The 18,853-nt window shown below is 44.6% G+C and overlaps 1 protein-coding gene across 1 annotated transcript in view; it reads left to right on the forward strand.

Moving 5' to 3' along the window:
* The window catches only part of prkdc (protein kinase, DNA-activated, catalytic subunit), a 96,582-nt gene that overhangs the window by 74,775 nt on the left and 2,954 nt on the right, over window positions 1–18,853 (forward strand). Inside the window, exons 68-84 of the mRNA XM_079490291.1 lie at window positions 470–578; window positions 1,937–2,039; window positions 3,475–3,643; window positions 4,156–4,330; window positions 4,724–4,917; window positions 5,029–5,209; window positions 5,919–6,079; window positions 6,674–6,885; window positions 7,822–7,909; window positions 8,661–8,804; window positions 10,939–11,143; window positions 12,331–12,398; window positions 13,126–13,346; window positions 14,162–14,254; window positions 15,791–15,871; window positions 16,831–16,902; window positions 17,161–17,362. Of these exons, the coding sequence (XP_079346417.1) occupies window positions 470–578; window positions 1,937–2,039; window positions 3,475–3,643; window positions 4,156–4,330; window positions 4,724–4,917; window positions 5,029–5,209; window positions 5,919–6,079; window positions 6,674–6,885; window positions 7,822–7,909; window positions 8,661–8,804; window positions 10,939–11,143; window positions 12,331–12,398; window positions 13,126–13,346; window positions 14,162–14,254; window positions 15,791–15,871; window positions 16,831–16,902; window positions 17,161–17,362 (2,478 nt within the window). The remainder of the gene's footprint in view (window positions 1–469; window positions 579–1,936; window positions 2,040–3,474; window positions 3,644–4,155; window positions 4,331–4,723; window positions 4,918–5,028; window positions 5,210–5,918; window positions 6,080–6,673; window positions 6,886–7,821; window positions 7,910–8,660; window positions 8,805–10,938; window positions 11,144–12,330; window positions 12,399–13,125; window positions 13,347–14,161; window positions 14,255–15,790; window positions 15,872–16,830; window positions 16,903–17,160; window positions 17,363–18,853) is intronic.

Below are 18,853 nucleotides of genomic sequence, written 5' to 3' on the forward strand. Positions count from 1 at the left end.
TCTGTTGTGACTGTATATTATTAAACTGCATGGGTCTGGACTCCGGAGCATAAACAACATGTAGGCTACAGTACAGTAGCCTCCCTCGGCTCGGTCCCTCCCAGCCTTTACTCTGGCTGCCAGAGTGTTCCCCGATGCTGCGGTGCGGGGACTGGGAGCATACCATTATAACGGGAGGAGGGGTTTTCCACCCGGCCGCTGTTACTACTTTGCTGGCCCAAATTGATTCACATGTTGCTCACACTTTACAGGTTAATTGGGCTAATATTTTGCAAAAGAAAAAAATCGTCCCGAAAAATCGCCTAATAAAAATATTCGGCGATTGGACTCGTACATTCGCGATTGACGATAGATTCGTATCGTCACCCAACCCTAGGGCACAGCAATGTATTATTTCCAACTAACGTGGGCAGTCAAAGTGTTAAAAACAAAAGCCTAGTGATTTTTATCCTTTCTCCACTGGATGCAGAATTACTCCAGCGTGGACACGTTGCTGAGCCAGAGTCGTCTGAGGATCCTGCAGTCGGTGCAGGCCTTGACCGAGATCCAGGACTTCCTGCAGTTCATCAGAGGAGAGGGTGAGTGAGACAGGAACAAACTACTGTTTATCAGAGGAGAGGGTGAGTGAGACAGGAACAAACTACTGTTTATTAGAGGAGACTAGAGGGTGAGTGAGACAGGAACAAACTACTGTTTATTAGAGGAGAGGGTGAGTGAGACAGGAACAAACTACTGTTTATCAGAGGAGAGGGTGAGTGAGACAGGAACAAACTACTGTTTATCAGAGGAGAGGGTGAGTGAGACAGGAACAAACTACTGTTTATTTGAGGAGAGGGTGAGTGAGACAGGAACAAACTACTGTTTATTTGAGGAGAGGGTGAGTGAGACAGGAACAAACTACTGTTTATTAGAGGAGAGGGTGAGTGAGACAGGAACAAACTACTGTTTATCAGAGGAGAGGGTGAGTGAGACAGGAGCAAACTACTGTTTATCAGAGGAGAGGGTGAGTGAGACAGGAACAAACTACTGTTTATCAGAGGAGAGGGTGAGTGAGACAGGAACAAGCTACTGTTTATCAGAGGAGAGGGTGAGTGAGACAGGAACAAACTACTGTTTATCAGAGGAGAGGGTGAGTGAGACAGGAACAAACTATTGTTTATCAGAGGAGAGGGTGAGTGAGACAGGAACAAACTACTGTTTATCAGAGGAGAGGGTGAGTGAGACAGGAACAAACTACTGTTTATCAGATGAGAGGGTGAGTGAGAGAGGAACAAACTACTGTTTATCAGAGGAGAGGGTGAGTGAGACAGGAACAAACTATTGTTTATCAGAGGAGAGGGTGAGTGAGACAGGAAGAGAGGGTGAGTGAGACAGGAACAAACTACTGTTTATCAGAGGAGAGGGTGAGTGAGACAGGAACAAACTACTGTTTATCAGAGGAGAGGGTGAGTGAGAGAGGAACAAACTACTGTTTATCAGAGGAGGATAGAGACTGATCTGGTGCGAAGCTCCGCCCCCGCCGCTATTCATGTCAGTGGAAGTTGCTCAGTGGCGTTTTGAAGCACCCGGAAGGACCGTCTCAAAACGTCTACTTCCGCATGAAGAGAGGGTGAGTGAGACAGGAACAAACTACTGTTTATCAGAGGAGAGGTTGAGTGAGACAGGAACACACTACTGTTTATCAGAGGAGAGGGTGAGTGAGACAGGAACAAACTACTGTTTATCAGAGGAGAGGGTGAGTGAGACAGGAACAAACTACTGTTTATCAAAGGAGAGGGTGAGTGAGACAGGAACAAACTACTGTTTATCAAAGGAGAGGGTGAGTGAGACAGGAACAGACTACTGTTCATCAGAGGAGTGTGAGACGGGAACAAACTACACTGCCTGAGTGAGACACGTGTGATTTATACTATATTTTTTGTGTTTGTCCAAACAGTGTCGGTGAATTCTCTGAAGGGGCTCATCAGATTATGGACTGACCGTTACCCTGATGCTAAAGTGGACCCCCTGAATGTATGGGATGACATCATCACCTCTAGGTAAGACCCCTGAATGTATGGGATGACATCATCACCTCTAGGTAAGACCCCTGAATGTATGGGATGACATCATCACCTCTAGGTAAGACCCCTGAATGTATGGGATGACATCATCACCTCTAGGTAAGACCCCTGAATGTATGGGATGACATCATCACCTCTAGGTAAGACCCCTGAATGTATGGGATGACATCATCACCTCTAGGTAAGACCCCTGAATGTATAGGATGACATCATCACCTCTAGGTACAGAGGAGGGATAGTGAGATGGTTTGGGCATGTACAGAGGATTGTGAGATGGTTTGGACACGTACAGAGGAGGGATAGTGAGATGGTTTGGACATGTACAGAGGACACAGATGGTTTGGACACGTACAGAGGAGGGATAGTGAGATGGTTTGGACATGTACAGAGGACACAGATGGTTTGGACACACAGAGGAGGGATAGTGAGTATTATATATCGGTAGAAGGAAGCTGAGGTTGGAACTACCAGGCTGGAGGCCTAATAGAGGAAGACCAAAGAGGAGATTTATGGATGTAGGAGTGAAATAATAGAGAGAACATGAAGTTAGTTGGTGTGAGAGAAGAGGAGGCAGAGAGGACAGGGTGAGATGGAGGCAGATGATTCGCTGTGGCGACCCCTGAAGGGAAAAGCCGAAAGAAGGAACATAACTAGACACCATGCTCTTCATGAACAGCTTAATTCATTGTCTGCTGTTGAAGTACAGTATATATATGTTTTAATAGCTATCTATTGTCTGCGATTTACGTATATATTTTTATATTGCTTTATATGGATCTGAAACAGCAACGCCTTGCTCACACCCGCACGCACAGAACGTGCTTGCGCATGCGTAGACTACTTCTCCGTCTCTTTTCTCGAAAACTACGTCGCTGTCCATTGTGCTGATCAGACAGCGGTAGTCTAAGTAAGTGTTCGGCTTATGTACATCATGGGTGGGCAACTTTGACAATGGAGAGGGCCACTATATTTCCACACTCACTACAGGGGCCACTATAGTTCCACACTCACTCCAGAGGGCCACTATAGTTCCACACTCACTCCAGAGGGCCACTATAGTTCCACACTCACTCCAGAGGGCCACATTGCATATTGCTGTCGTAGCAAAAATAGCTGATCTACAAGCTCAAAACCTGTCGCAATGCGACACGTTTTGAGTCCAATACATTTGACCTAAAATAGACAAGATTTTAATACTAGTCATTATACTATTATAGACGGAAGTAATTAAAGAAGTTACAATTACATGTTCCAGCTGAAATCAATAATATTATTGTGATATTAACCTGAGGGCCACATTAAGTGAAGGTGGGGGGCCGCATGTGGCCCCCGGCCGGGCCGCCAGTTGCCCATGATTATATATTTTGGCCCAGTGTTAACTGTACACGTCTTTGTGTGCTGTGTGCTCCAGATGCTTCTTCTTGGACCAGATCAAGGAGAAGCTTTCCGGCCACCATGCTCCCGCTGACAGCATGGAGGTGGACTCCGTGTCGGAGGAGTCGGGCGGAGACGTCGACACGTTGGTCAACGACTGCAAGTTCAACATGAAGCTCCACATGGCCGACAGCGCATGGAAGCAGGTACTGCTCACATTCTGCCAGGGCTCTTTTGAATTATCCTTTTTACAAGCTCGAAGTGTTACTATGTGGCAGTGGTTCAGGGGGTAGAGCGGCCGGTTCGATCCCTGTGCGCTCCCCCAGAGTTAAGTGTCGAATAAGTGTCCTTGAGCAAGACACTGAACCCCCAATTGCTCCTGATGTGCAGGTTGGTGCCTTGCATGGTTTCTTTCGCCATCGGTGTATGAATGTGTGTGTGAATGGTTGAATAATAAATAAAGTAAAAAGTAATGCACAGTGTGTGTGTGTGTGTGTGTGTGTGTGGGGGGGGGGGGGGGTGAATGTAATGCACACTATGTAAAGCACGTTGGATAACAGCTATATAAATGCACCATTTACCGATGAGATGCGTTCATGTGTGACGCCGGGCATAGATGACCGACGTCACACGGCTTATAGACAGACAATAAAAGATGAAAATAAAACGTGTCTCACATTGCAACCATTTTTGCATGGTTTTCCTCTTTTTACAACAGAGTAACTTCCCCGTCGCCACCAAACTCTTGAAGGAACTCCACAGAGACGCCAAAACCCAGAGAGGTCGTCTGAGATGCTGGGTGCACAGCTTCAGCCGCTACAGTAACAAGCGCAGCCTGGCCCAGGGTCCCGTGGAGCAGATCAGCTCCATGCTCAAAACCATCCCACTGCTGGGTAAGTAGAGTCTTGCGTAGCCAGCCAGGGGACCCCCACACAGTTACCGTGTGGGGGTCCCCCAGAAACATCCAGACCCCCAGGAACACGACCAGGGGGGGCGGCCCTGTTTCAGCGAGCCTTCCCGCGTCCGAAACGGTCGAGAAATGACAGAGTTACCGGACACACATACATAGGGACACACATAGCTGCGTAATGGAGCGGAGACACAGCTCAAAAATATCTACAGAGGCTGCCTGTCGAAGGTATAGTGCGAGTTTGTTCCACGCCGGAATCTTTGCTATAATGTTTTGTTGCAAAGATGTTTATCAACCATCTCTCTCTCTCTCTCTCTCTCTCTCTCTCTCTCTCTCTCTCTCTCTCTCTCTCTCTCTCTCTCTCTCTCTCTCTCAGAGGACGTGGCTTCGGAGTGTGAGCGCGCCTCCTCCAAGGTGTTCCGCGACCAGCAGAGTCTCCTGGGCACGTCGTACGACATCCTGGCGTCGGCGCTGGGCAAGAGCCTGTCCACCCTGGAGGCCGTCGGACGGGACAAAGCCGACAAGGTCCTGCTGCTGGCCGGATGCCCGTCCACATGCACCAACGCTAAGGTACCATACCCATTTTTTTGCGTTCCCCGATCAGATTCCGATCATTTGAAATGTGCGATTAGACAACTATCATGTAATAACCGTGACAACACCTATACACACCGACGACAGGAGGCGGAGGTGAAGCTGCAGATGCAGGCGTTGAGGCTGCTGAGGGAGGGAGCGCGCAAGGCCGACGAGGAGCTCCAGTCCTACAGCCAGGAGTGTGTGGACAGCAGCGTCACTGACTCCTACATGGCCCTGGCCGGGTTCTGTGACCGGCGGCTGAGGGCCGAGGAGCAGTCCAGCACCAGTGAGTTATAGTTCATCTGTCTGTCTGTCTGTCTGTCTGTCTGTCACAGACAGACAGACAGACAGACAGACAGACAGACTCACTTTTCTGTCCTCACCTTTTATCCTCAATAGGCCTATCTCACAGCCCGTTTTTCACGCCCACTTCCGGTAAATAGTGGTGACTTTAACATGGGCATTTACACGTTTTTTTCTCTGGACAATCTAAGTACATTTTCTAATGTAAAAATGTGACAGACCAATATTATTATGAAGCAAACAAGATGGTAAATCAGGACGAGCAGATAGAACAAACCTTACCTTGAGAAAACAAAAGTTGTAGACTTCTTAAATAACCTCTGTTAACATGTAGCGTCTATGGAGTGACGTCACGCTATCACCACTAACCCCGAAAGGGGGCGTATTTAGGGGGGCGGGGAAATTCTGTGAGATAGGCTTATTCCGTGGTACACATTGCAGACGCAGAACGCTGGCTATAGGAGGGGCTAGCGCCCTTCAAAAAAGAATATAGTCTATAATATAAGTAAAACATACTTATAAGCCTAGAACACTAAACCCAACTTTTGACACACCATCACTAAACCCGGCTATATTTTATATTTTTCCCCCGATGTAAAATATTCCATAAAAAAAATGCAAGTGCAGGGTTATGGTTAGTGTTTCACCTATGGCACGGCAGTGATGTGACGTAAGTGTTTCGTCATCAACAGTCAGCGAGGACCCAGAGCTGCTGACCCTGCCCGTCCACGTGGTCCAGAGCCTGCTGAAAGCCCTCAGGATGAACTGCGAGGACGCTCGCCTCCAGTTCCCTCGTCTGCTGCAGATCATCGAGATCTACCCCTCGGAGACGCTGGACCTCATGGCCAAAGAGGTTTATCTCACATGTTTCCGTCTAATGATAATAATAATAATAATGAATGAATTGCATTTTTATAGCGCTTTTCCAAGTGCTCAAAGCGCTTTAGAATGGTTCATTCATTCATACATCTACTCATGGCTTTGAGTGTGAACACCCCAGACAGTTTTTTTTTAAGCCCATTTAAGTCTAAATCCTCCAGTTTTCTGAAATAAATATTTTCACGATTTTTCAAAAATAGCAGACCTACAAGCTCGTAGCTATTTTTCAATAGCTAAATTATAACATAATGTTTAAAACACCAAAAGGGGTTCCCGCCCCAAAATGGGTTAAGTTTCTAAAATGTTAGGGAGGAGAAGAGATCCAGTAGAACTAAAAAGACAAGTAATTTGATCAGTTTGGTTGCGCTCTGAAAATTGCCGCTCTACAAGCTCACAACGCCTCCCGCTGCAAGGCGTTGTGGGCTTGTAGAGCGGCTATTTTCAGCATGCAAATGAGTGTACAAATTCCAGATGACTAAAATATGACTAAACCTAAATGGAATATATGACTAAAACTAAATCTGTGCCGTCAAAAATCAACACTTTCTCTTCTTGTGCACGGCAACAGATGAGGTCAGTTCCCTGCTGGCTGCTCATTGGCTGGATCAGTCAGATGATGTCGCTGCTGGATAAGCCGGAGGCGGCGGCAGTGCAGCATTCCCTCCAGCAGGTGGCAGAGTGCTACCCTCAGGCGCTGGTGTACGCTCACATGATCAGCGGAGAGAACTACCGCTTCCAGGACTCCGCTACGGGACACCAGCAGAGGGAGTTCTACAACAGGTATATTAACCCATTTTGGACTGAGGTCGGAAAAAAAAAAAAAAAAAGGCTAACTCTAAATCCTAACATTTTTCTGAAAAAATGTTAGGATTTAAAAAAATGTTTCTATGTCAGTGGTGCTCAACCTTTTTCATGTCAAGGACCCCCAGAATTATCTCTATTGGGCCATGGACCCCCATCTCAAAATATGTAGTTCCAGGGAGCCCCCAGAAGCAAATATTTTAGTTAAAAATGTTCGCTCTGAAATATATATTCAAAGATTTGTGCCACATTTTAACTATTTTTCAAAAATAGCAGACCTACAAGCTCGTAGCGCGCACAGAGACGATGTGGAGCTCTCCAGTGCCCCGGCATAGATCGATCATGTAAACAAAGGCTGTCTCGGCTCCGTCTAGCTTGCTGGGATAATCCACTTCCAGTCGACTGAAAATGTGGCTTTTCAAAATAAGAGCTCGACTGGAAAAAATGCTGGCGTGAATTAGGTCCTAATTTTTCAATAAATGCTAGCGGGCTAAGTGTTAATATAGCCTTGCTGCTGCATCTAGTCTTGAATTCAAACCACGCAGCATAATGAACGTTTTGCAACATGAGCCACACGGGGGTTCCACGGGGGTCCTCCTGGCACAACACCTCTTCAGGTGGGGGTCCGCGACATGAAAACGTTTGAGAACCACTGTATTAAAGCACTGTTGCTATCGTTGTTAAAATTTACAATGTAGGCATTTAGCAGACACTCTTAATCCAGAGCAATTTACAGTAAGCAAGAACAACACATGGTCCATAGAAATAGTCATCAAGGTTCATAAGCAAGCTAACAGTAGAATATCTGTACAATGATGCACTATAGAATGCTATATGTCTACATGATATGCGATAATCTAAATTACATAATTTTCTTTGCATAGTATCATTGTTAATATAATCGTTGGTCCACAGACTGACGTCTCTGCTGGACAAAGGTGGAGCTCATAAGAACTTTGTGAGTGCTCTGCAGCAACTGACCAGCCCTGACCTGCTTTTCAAGGTAACCCAGCATGCTAATTCACCACCATCTTCAGTTAAAGACACCACTCAACCCATTTTGACCTGGGAACGATTCTATGAATTTCTTCTAAATCCTGACAGTTTTCTGAAAAAGCTATGTTTCTACGTACGTCAGTCGTTCCTCGATTTTTCAAAAATAGCAGACCCTACGCCTGTTTCCATGTTGATCTACAAGCTCACAACAGGTCACTTTGTGACGTGTAGTAAGCTTGTAGATCAACCATTTCCCGTCATACATTTTTTGAGAAAAAAATATAATAATATTAAACATGATTACATTTGTCAGTGATTTCTTTCTGTATTTAGGTTATTTGTCATATCTGCCCTGTGCAATGTGTGGTTATGAAGCCTAAAAGGCAAACGGAAACACAAATTGTAACGTTCCAAAGTTCAATGCGGAAACACACAATTAAATCGTTAATTGCAATTATTTGTGTGACAATTAATCGTCAACTTAAACCATTTTGACCTGAGATCAGATTCTAAAAATGTCTTCTACATCCTGACAGTTTTTTGAAAAAGCTATGTTTCTATGTCAGTCGTTCTTCGATTTTTCAAAAATAGCAGACCTACAAGCTTGTAGATCTGCTATTTTTCAATAGCTAAAGCATAACATAATAACACCAAAAGGGGTTCCCGCCCCAGAATGGCTTAAATGTGCGATCGTGACAGCCCCCTGTGTGATTTGAAGCCTGTCTCTCGTGGTCACGTGGCTGTGTCTGTTCCAACAGGACTGGTGGGAGGACGTGAGGAACGAGATGGGAAACCCCGCGTTCGGCAAGAAGAGGATGGCCGTGCTGTACGAGGAGATGCGCTCCTGCCTGGGGAACCCCAGAGCAGAGGGCTTTGGACCGTTCCGCAGGAAGTTCATCCAGGTTGGGTCTCTCTGGGTCTCGCATTACAATTTACAATTTACAGTAGGCATTTAGCAGACTTACTCCAGAGCAACTTACAGTAAGCTAGGGCATTAAGCAACTAGTCGACTAGTTTACTAGTCGACTAGTAAATCCACTAGTCGACCTTGTTGGTACTAGTTGACTAGTTGATAAGAAAAAAAAAAGGTTATTTTTTTATTTTTTTATTTATTTCCTGATTTTGTAGGCCTCAAGATCAGGTAGATTATAGTTAAAGTCACCAATGTACAAATATTTATTTAAAAAAAAAAACACACATTTTACATAATAGGTAGTTAAACAACTAGTCGACTAGTAAACTAGGCAACTAGTCAACTAGTAAAAATGACTAGAAGTGAATGCCTTACAGTAAGCAAGTACAACACAAGGTAATACATCAAATACATATAATAATATTACTCCAGGGGCGCCCGCTGGCCTAGTGGCGCATGCCACATATATAGGCTCTGGCCTGACAGCGCGTCGCGTGTTCGAGTCCCGTTCATGACGACCTTTGCTGCATGTCTCTCCCCTTCTCTTTCTCTCCCTCTTTCCTGTCCGTCTTCACTGTAACTATCAATAAAGGCACAAAAGCCAAAAACACATAATACTCCAGAGCGACTTACAGTGAGCAAGAACAACACAAGGTAATACATATAATAATAATAATAATAATAATAATAATAATAATAATAATAATAATAATAATAATAATAATAATAATAATAATAATAATAGTCATCAAGGATCATAAGTCTGCAGTTCTTTTTTTTAAATTTATTTTTGTGGCTTTTGCCTTTATTTTATTTTTTATGGAGGGACATGCAGACAGTACGCTGACAGGAAATGGGGAGAGAGATGGGGGGGGAGAAGACATGCAGTAAAGGCCGTCGGGATCGGGAGTCGAACCCGCGGCACACCGCCAGACTGGATTACCAGCCAAGGTGTCTGGACCGCTGAGCCACGGCCCAGGCCATAAGTCTGCAGTTCTGATTGCAATTTACGACCTACTTGATCACATGACAGCGTCACACTAGTCTGGCGTTGCGATACTAATACAGTATACCACTGCGCTGCACTATGCACTGCAGGCAGATGAAGGCTGGCTGCGCCAGGCTAACGTCATACTTAACCCATTTAGGCCCGACGTCGAAATTTAAAAAAAATCTTCTAAATCCTCCAGTTTTCTGAAATAAATATTTTCACAATTTTTCAAAAATAGCAGACCTACAAGCTCGTAGCGCGCCACTCGGTGGCGCGCTATGAGCTTGTAGATCTGCTATTTTCCAATAGCTAAATTATAACATAATGTTTAAAACACCAAAAGGGGTTCCCACCCAGAATGGGTTAACCCATTTAGGCCTGAGGACATTCTACAAATGTCTTCTAAATCCTTTTCTGAAAAAACTATGTTTCTGTGTCAGTGGTTCTCAAAGTTTTTCATGTCAAGCACCCCAAAAACGATCTGTAATTGGCCACCGACCCCCATCTGAAAATATGTTGTTCCAGGGAGTCTGGACCCCCCAGAAGTTATGAGTTTCAAACGTTCGCTCTGAAAGAATATATATTCAAAGATTTGCGCCACATTTTCAAGATCTTTCAAAAATAGCAGATCTACAAGCTCGTAGTGCGGCACTCGGTGCCGCGCTATGAGCTTGTAGATCTGCTATTTTTCAATAGCTAAAGTATAAAATAATGCTTAAAACGCAAAAAGGGGTTCCCGTCCAAAATGGGATAAGCATCAAAAGTAGCAGATCCGCAAGCTCGAAGCTTGAGCTTGTAGATCTGCTACTTTTGCTATTTCAGAATTTTGAATTTTGGTGATGTGCGGTTTCAACTTTGCACCCGACAGAGAAGATTTATGTACGGCACAAACTTCCAGAAATGCACCTCTTGTGTTCTGCTTTGTACGGATTTTGGATTCCAGGACATCAAACTAGATCTTTTGAAATAAACAGACATAAAAAAACAGAACCGGCAAGCAGTGGAATGGACAGTAGCTCAGCTAGAGGTTTAAAAAGCTCCATTTGGGACCCTGAAGCAAATTAGAAAATGATTGTTTTTATTGCCACGTTCTCGGCACTCATCTCTCTTATAATCTTTTAACATTGAACAGAAATTCGCCGGCAACGTGGAGAAGCTGTTTGGCTCTCAAGGCGTCAAGCTGGTGGAGAAGAAGACGGACAAGAGCTTCATGAAGCAGGTGGACGAGCTGATGTCGGCCATCCGCGAGGCCCAGGGAGACCCGGGCAACCTCAAGGAGTACTCCCCCTGGCTGAGTGGCTTCAAGGCAGACCCCCTGCACGCACTGGAGGTCCCAGGTAAGATGGAGGAGTTACTGTCCCTGAACGCACTGGAGGTCCCAGGTAAGATGGAGGAGTTACTGTCCCTGCACCAGCTGGAGGTCCCAGGTAAGATGGAGGAGTTACTGTCCCTGCACCAGCTGGAGGTCCCAGGTAAGATGGAGGAGTTACTGTCCCTGCACCAGCTGGAGGTCCCAGGTAAGATGGAGGAGTTACTGTCCCTGCACCAGCTGGAGGTCCCAGGTAAGATGGAGGAGTTACTGTCCCTCATGCACAAGCTGGAGGTCCCAGGTAAGATGGAGGAGTTACTACCCCCTGTCTGAGTGGCTTCAAGGCAGACCCCCTGCACAAACTGGAGGTCTCAGGTAAAATGGTAAAATGGTGCATTTATATAGCGCCTTTATCCAAGGCGCTTTACAGGAGATTGTGCATTACATTTACCCATTCACACACACACATTCACACACCGATGCCGGAAGGAAACCATGCAAGGCACCAACCTGCACATCGGGAGCAAGAGTCTTGCTCAAGGACACTTCGACACTAACTCTGGGGGAGCCCGGGTTCGAACTGGGAACCTTGCGGTTCCCATCCGGTCACTCTGAACGCCCGCCCCCCTCCTCTCCCTCTCCTCCCCTCCCCGGTAGAACCAGCGGAGAACACTGACATCACCATATTTTGAGCGGCGCTCCTCTGCACTGTTATTGGTTAGCGAAATACAAGGATGCGGGGCTTTCTATGCCAGATTTGCGAATGCGTTTCACCAGGCTTTCAATTTTGAGCCGAATGCGAACGAAAATAAAAACTAAAAGTACCAAGGCTACTTGCCCCCTGCAAGAGCTGGAGGTTTCAGGTAAGATGGAAGAGTTAAGGCTCGTTCATAGTCTGGATTTTCGGTGGTGAGGTGACCACCGCTTCGGTGGTGAGCTGACCACCGGAGCTGAAATAACGTTGAGCGGTGGTGAGTAAAAACAGAGAGAAGGGCTGGGGCGGTGGCGGTGGTTTGCTCTGTCATGTTGTAGTTCGGTGGTCACCTCACCACCGAGAATCCAGACTATGTATGAGCCTTTACTCCCCCTGGCTGAGCCCGACAGAGACGATACGCACATCTCCTAGACATCCTGTCAATTTGTGACTGAATGGCACACGTATCCCTCATGAGTATTCTGTTGCAAATTGTCCTTTTTTTTTCTGTATAATTTTAGGACAGTATGACGGAAGATCCAAACCTCTGCCAGAGTACCACGCAAAGATAACAGGATTTGATGAACGGGTATGTATGAGATCCAACGATATCAGGATTTGATGAACGTGTCGTGTATGCATGCTCTAATTAGCCTTTGCCACAGAAGGAAAGAAGAGTTACACCAATAGGTAAACTCTTGAACGCTATTGTCCCTGTTCTTGGGGGGGCGAAGATCGCCAAGAATACCAGGTATTTTCAGCTATTTTTAGGCCAAGCTACTTGGTGTAGAGGGAAATAATTAGAGGGACTCGGTCAACTCATTCATGGGTTCCCAAAGTGGGGTCCAGGGACCCCCAGGGGTACTTGAGGGAGTTCCAGGGGGTCCCCAGCTAAATGATAGTTTGGAACCAAATGGACCATTATGGGTCTGTAACTCAGAGAGTGTACAAATGGAACCAAATGGACCCGTCAGGGTCCATTTGGTTCCATTTGTACAGTTAAAATACAATATATTTTACAATATAAATCGGGTCCCCAGAGATAGAAATGCCATTAAATGGGGGTCCGTAGACTAATGCATGTCAAACTGGGGGTCCTTGAAATCACTGCTAGAACCGTAAAAATCTTCTCTTATGGGGGTCCCTGGCATGTCTTTTCAAATGCGGGCTAATTCGTGTCAATTTGGGGGTCCTTGACATGAAAAAGTTTGGGAACCACTGAACTAATTCACACAGGATTTGCATTTGACGTCCTTCGTCGTTTCCGAGTCCCTTGCCCTCGTATAAACATGTATGTACGTATGTCTGTCCTCCAGGTGAAGGTGATGACGTCGATCCGCCGGCCCAAGTGCCTGGTGATCCGCGGCGACGACGAGCGCGACCACCCCTTCCTGGTGAAGGGCGGCGAGGACCTGCGCCAGGACCAGCGCATCGAGCAGCTCTTCTCCGTCATGAACATCCTGCTGAGCCACGACATGGCCTGCACGCAGCGCAACCTCAGCCTGCGCACCTACCAGGTCATCCCCATCACCTCCAGGTACTGTAGGTCATCCCATTCAGGACGGGATGAACCCCTTTTGATGTTTTAACCCATTTTGACCTGAGATCAGATTCTAAAAATGTCTTCTACATCCTGACACTTTTCTGAAAAAGCTATGTTTCTATGTCAGTCGTTCTTCGATTTTTTTAAAATAGCAGACCTACAAGCTTGTAGTGCGCCACTCGGTGGCGCACTATGAGCTTGTAGATCTGTTATTTTTCAATAGCTAAAGCATAGCATAATGCTAACACCAAAAGGGGTTCCCGCACAAAATGAGTTAAGGATTATGTTATACTTTAGCTATTGGAAAATAGCAGTTCTACAAGCGCATAACGCGGCACCGAGTGTCGCCGTGTTTATGTTGAATTTACTAAAACATAATTTTTGGAAAAAACTAAAAACAAACATGATATGCCCAGCCAGTTACTTTTTACTGACACCAAGTTTAAAATAAGAATTGAACGCACAGAATATCAATATGAAGCAACTGAAAAACACGTTTCAATTTCAATGGTAGTGGAGGGAGAGAAAGGATTTTTGTCCAACCACAAAATGGCAACCAATGGGTGCGAAGGGGGGCACAACCACAGGGCGGGACTTGATTTTCTGCCTTTATTGATAGTATCAAGTGAAGATGGACAGGAAAGAGGGAGAGAGAGAGGGGGAGAGACATGCAGCAAAGGTCGTCATGAACGGGACTCGAACACGTGACACGCTGTCAGGCCAAAGCCTATATATGCATGCGCCTGGACCACTAGGCCAGCAGGCGCCCCGATTTTATTTAGCTTTATGCCATGTCCTTGTGTTTGTAGAGTCGGCCTGATCGAATGGATGGAGAACACGCGGACGCTCAAAGACCTGCTGAGCAGCACCTGGACCGATGAGGAGAGGCAGTCGTCCAACGGGTACCACACTGAGGCCATAAACATCCACTCTATCTGTTTCTTTCAATCGCCTGTATCTCCTATTCCTTGTGGTCAAAACAAGCTTTATTCCGCTGTGATGCCCTCCATGATGCATCGTTACTCCCCGTTTACCGACCGGGGCTAGAAAAACATCGTCACGGTCCCTAACATAAGACGTATACTTCCGGTCTGGAGTTTTGGCTCTTCAAAATAAGAGCTGAACAGGGGAAAATGCTGGCGTGAATTATATTACGATTTATCAATAAATGCTAGCGGTTTAAGTGTTAAATTGTAACGGTTTTCAGAAAATCCTATGTTTCTATATCAGTGGTGTGCAAACTATTTCATGTCAACGAGCCCAACGATTATATGTAATTGGCCGCAGACCCCCCATCTGAAAATATTTTGTTCCAGGGACCCCCCAGAAACAAAGATTTCAGTTAAAACGTTTGCCGTGAAAGAATATATTAAAGAGATTTTGCACGTTTTCCAGATTTTTCAAAAATAGCAGATCTACAAGCTTGTAGCGTGGCACTCTCGGTGCCATGCTATGAGCTTATAGCTCTGCTATTTTTCAACAGCTAAAGTATAAAATAATGGTTAAAGTGGTTAAAAGCTAAGGTTGACACAGATGTATTCCAGGTCTTCTAAATTAGTAGTTCACAAACATTTTTGGACCCCCAAAAGAGAAGATTTGTGTTAAAAAAACTAAAAAATATATTTAAAAAATATTCAAAAATCGCTGATGTACAAGCTCGCTGCACGAAGTGACACGCTGTGAGCAATTTTTTTTGAGAACCACTGTTCTAAACCGATTTCGAGTTTTCAGAAAAACGTGTGTTGCTATTATAATAGCTACATTTTAAAATGACACTGATGCTTTCCCCAGGTGTAATGGGTTAAATGCATAAAGGTGTTTTTCGGCCGAATATCGGAGCGAATTTCGGAGGACGTAAAAAAATAAAAAAAGATCAACCTCACTTCATGTCAATCATGTTTGCACACTGCCACCGAATATTTCGTCCGTATAAAGTACATTCGGACCAGGGTTGATTTTATCAATTTTCCGCAGCTGTCTGGTGGGGTATTGGCTGGCCTGTGACAGGCTGACAGCTAGTGATAGCCTACTACTGTCGGATCCGCAAAACACAGCGTGATTATTCTCATTTATTTTAGGCTTTCTGAATTCAGTCGATTTTCTGTGGTCTGGGGTTTTCTGGCTCAAACAAGTGCTCTGATTTGCATGTGGACTGTGATGTAACAGTCCACAAATCCCATACTGTATATGACATAAGAATTTGCCAGCAGATGTGTCACTGTTGAGGGATTTTGCCTGTTTTCATTGCAGCTCAAAATGCTTCAGAACACACAGAGAAAACCCCAGACCACAGAAAAGCCACTGAAAGTTCAGGTTGTGTGGGTGTAATTGAGGTCATAGAACCTAAAAGAAAAACAAAAAATAAATGAAAATGAATGTCATGAAACCTTTAAGGGTCTTAAGGTGTAGTCTGTGATTTTATTTTCATTTTCTTTAAGGCCCGTGGAGATGTATGAGAAATGGCTGGACAAAGTTGGTCCAAAGGTCCAACCTATTAGGAGATATGCTGAGTCTTACAAGTAAGTCAAATCACTTGTATTGTGATAGAAACCATCTAACAGAGGCAACACATCCTACATCTATCACTTGTATTGTGATACAAATCATCTTAACAGAGGCAACACACATCCTACATCTATCACTTGTATTGTGATACAAATCATCTTAACAGAGGCAACACACATCCTACATCTATCACTTGTATTGTGATACAAACCATCTAACAGAGGCAACACATCCTACATCTATCACTTGTATTGTGATACAAACCTAACAGAGGCAACACACATCCTACATCTATCACTTGTATTGTGATACAAACCATCTAACAGAGGCAACACACATCCTACATCTATCACTTGTATTGTGATACAAACCATCTTAACAGAGGCAACACACATCCTACATCTATCACTTGTATTGTGATACAAACCATCTAACAGATGCAACACATCCTACATCTATCACTTGTATTGTGATACAAACCATCTAACAGAGGCAACACACATCCTACATCTATCACTTGTATTGTGATACAAACCATCTAACAGATGCAACACATCCTACATCTATCACTTGTATTGTGATACAAATCATCTTAACAGAGGCAACACATCCTACATCTATCACTTGTATTGTGATACAAATCATCTTAACAGAGGCAACACATCCTACATCTATCACTTGTATTGTGATACAAACCACCTAACAGAGGCAACACATCCTACATCTATCACTTGTATTGTGATACAAATCATCTTAACAGAGGCAACACAACCTACATCTATCACTTGTATTGTGATACAAACCATCTAACAGATGCAACACATCCTACATCTATCACTTGTATTGTGATACAAACCATCTAACAGAGGCAACACACATCCTACATCTATCACTTGTATTGTGATACAAACCATCTTAACAGAGGCAACACACATCCTACATCTATCTATATGTGCTGTCTCTTTCCCCCCAGAAAGGCGAGTCGCGCTGAAACCGTCGCCAACTTCACAAAGATGTCACAGCTCGTGCCCGCTGACCAGCTCAAGTAAGTCGCCCTGTCCATCATCTGTAGTCATTCATAGCCAGAGCTCTCTGCCTATTCGGCATATTCACACAGTTGCCAGCCCGTTTTTTCATGGCCGCCATGTGAAGGTACCCCCCATATCTTCAAAGCGTGATCCAACCCTTCAACCGGGGACTTAACACAGGGAATTACATAAAAACATGGGATTGTTCTGCCTCCTTTTCCAGGAGAGCTTTAACACAGCGACTTACATAAATTGTTCCCTCTCTCCTTTCCCAGGAGAGCGTTTGTTCGTATGAGCACCAGCCCAGAGGCCTTCCTGTCCCTGCGCTCTCACTTCATCAGCTCCCACTCCCTGCTGTGTGTGAGCCACTGGCTCCTGGGCATCGGAGACCGCCACCTCTCCAACTTCATGATCAACATGGAGACGGGCGGGATGATCGGCATCGACTTTGGTCACGCCTTCGGCTCGGCCACGCAGGTTGGTGGTGCACTTTAACACATCTTGTGTCCAAGACGTCTGTGGACGTCTTTGGTATTACCGCACGTGCAGTGCGTTTTTTTTTTTTTTTTTGTATCAAAAAAATTATTATTATTTTTTGAATACGTGGTGCCAAAGTTTGTGTTATTGCCATTGAGAATGCATTGGGCGTTTAAGTTAAATAACTCAGAAACTATAAAACATTTCAAAGTAAAAAGTTCCAGCATGTGTCTCCACAGTAAGCTGAATAAAAAAAAATGAATGGATTTTCTAGGTGAAAGTGATTTTCACCCACTTTTGCGTGGGCACACAACGTGTTAAGATGTTTGCTGCTTCTTCTCTCACGGAAAATGCCACAAAACAACGGAGCGTGCACGAGGAAAATAAATAAAGAAACATGATTCTTCTCACCCCCACCCCAAGGTCATAATAGTTTTGTATTTTTCATGATAGTTTAGTTTCGTTTTGCCTCTTTTTTTCTAATTCAGTTAGTTTTCATTAGTTTTAATAAGGTTTGCTAGATTTTATAAGTTTTTATTTTTGTGACACCGCTTAATTTAGTTTAGTTTGTATTAGTTTTAGTGTAGGTTTTTTTCTTTCTTTTTTTCATACTTTGGGTTATTTGTCAGGTGCAGGATTCAAAAAGGTCAAAGTAGGTCTATTGTTAATAAATCTCAACAAAAGATACCATTTAAAAAATATATATATATTCAGTTACTGTTGGTAACAAGAAAAACTAAGGGCATTTTGTCTGTAATATCAGTTCATTTTAGTTTAAGTTAGTTATTGTTGTTTTTATTATAGTTTTTATTTAGTTCAGTTAACGAAAATGTTTAGTTTAGAAACATTTTAGTTTTTCTTTTCTTTTCTGCCTTTATTGATAGTATCAAGTGCAGATGGACAGGAAAGTGGGGGAGAGAGAGAAGGGGAGAGACATGCAGCAAAGGTCGTCATGAACGGGACTCAAACATGCGACACGCTGTCAGGCCAAAGCTCATGAATCTTCTGTCCTCTCCCTGACAGTTCCTCCTCTTACCACAGAGCTCATGAATCTTCTCTCCTCTCCCTGACAGTTTCTCCTCTTACCACAGAGCTCATGATTCTTCTCCCTGACAGTTCCTCCTCTTACCACAGAGCTCATGATTCTTCTCTCCTCTCCCTGACAGTTCCTCCTCTTACCACAGAGCTCATGATTCTTCTCTCCTCTCCCTGACAGTTCCCCCTCTTACCACAGAGCTCATGATTCTTCTCTCCTCTCCCTGACAGTTCCTCCTCTTACCACAGAGCTCAGGATTCTTCTCTCCTCTCCCTGACAGTTCCTCCTCTTACCACAGAGCTCATGATTCTTCTCTCCTCCCAAAGCTCATGATTCTTCTCTCCTCTCCCTGACAGTTCCTCCTCTTACCACAGAGCTCATGATTCTTCTGTCCTCTCCCTGACAGTTCCTCCTCTTACCACAGAGCTCATGATTCTTCTCTCCTCTCCCTGACA

This window comes from Electrona antarctica, assembly GCF_951216825.1.
Source record: "Electrona antarctica genome assembly, chromosome: 20".
Classification (NCBI taxonomy): Eukaryota; Metazoa; Chordata; class Actinopteri; order Myctophiformes; family Myctophidae; genus Electrona; species Electrona antarctica.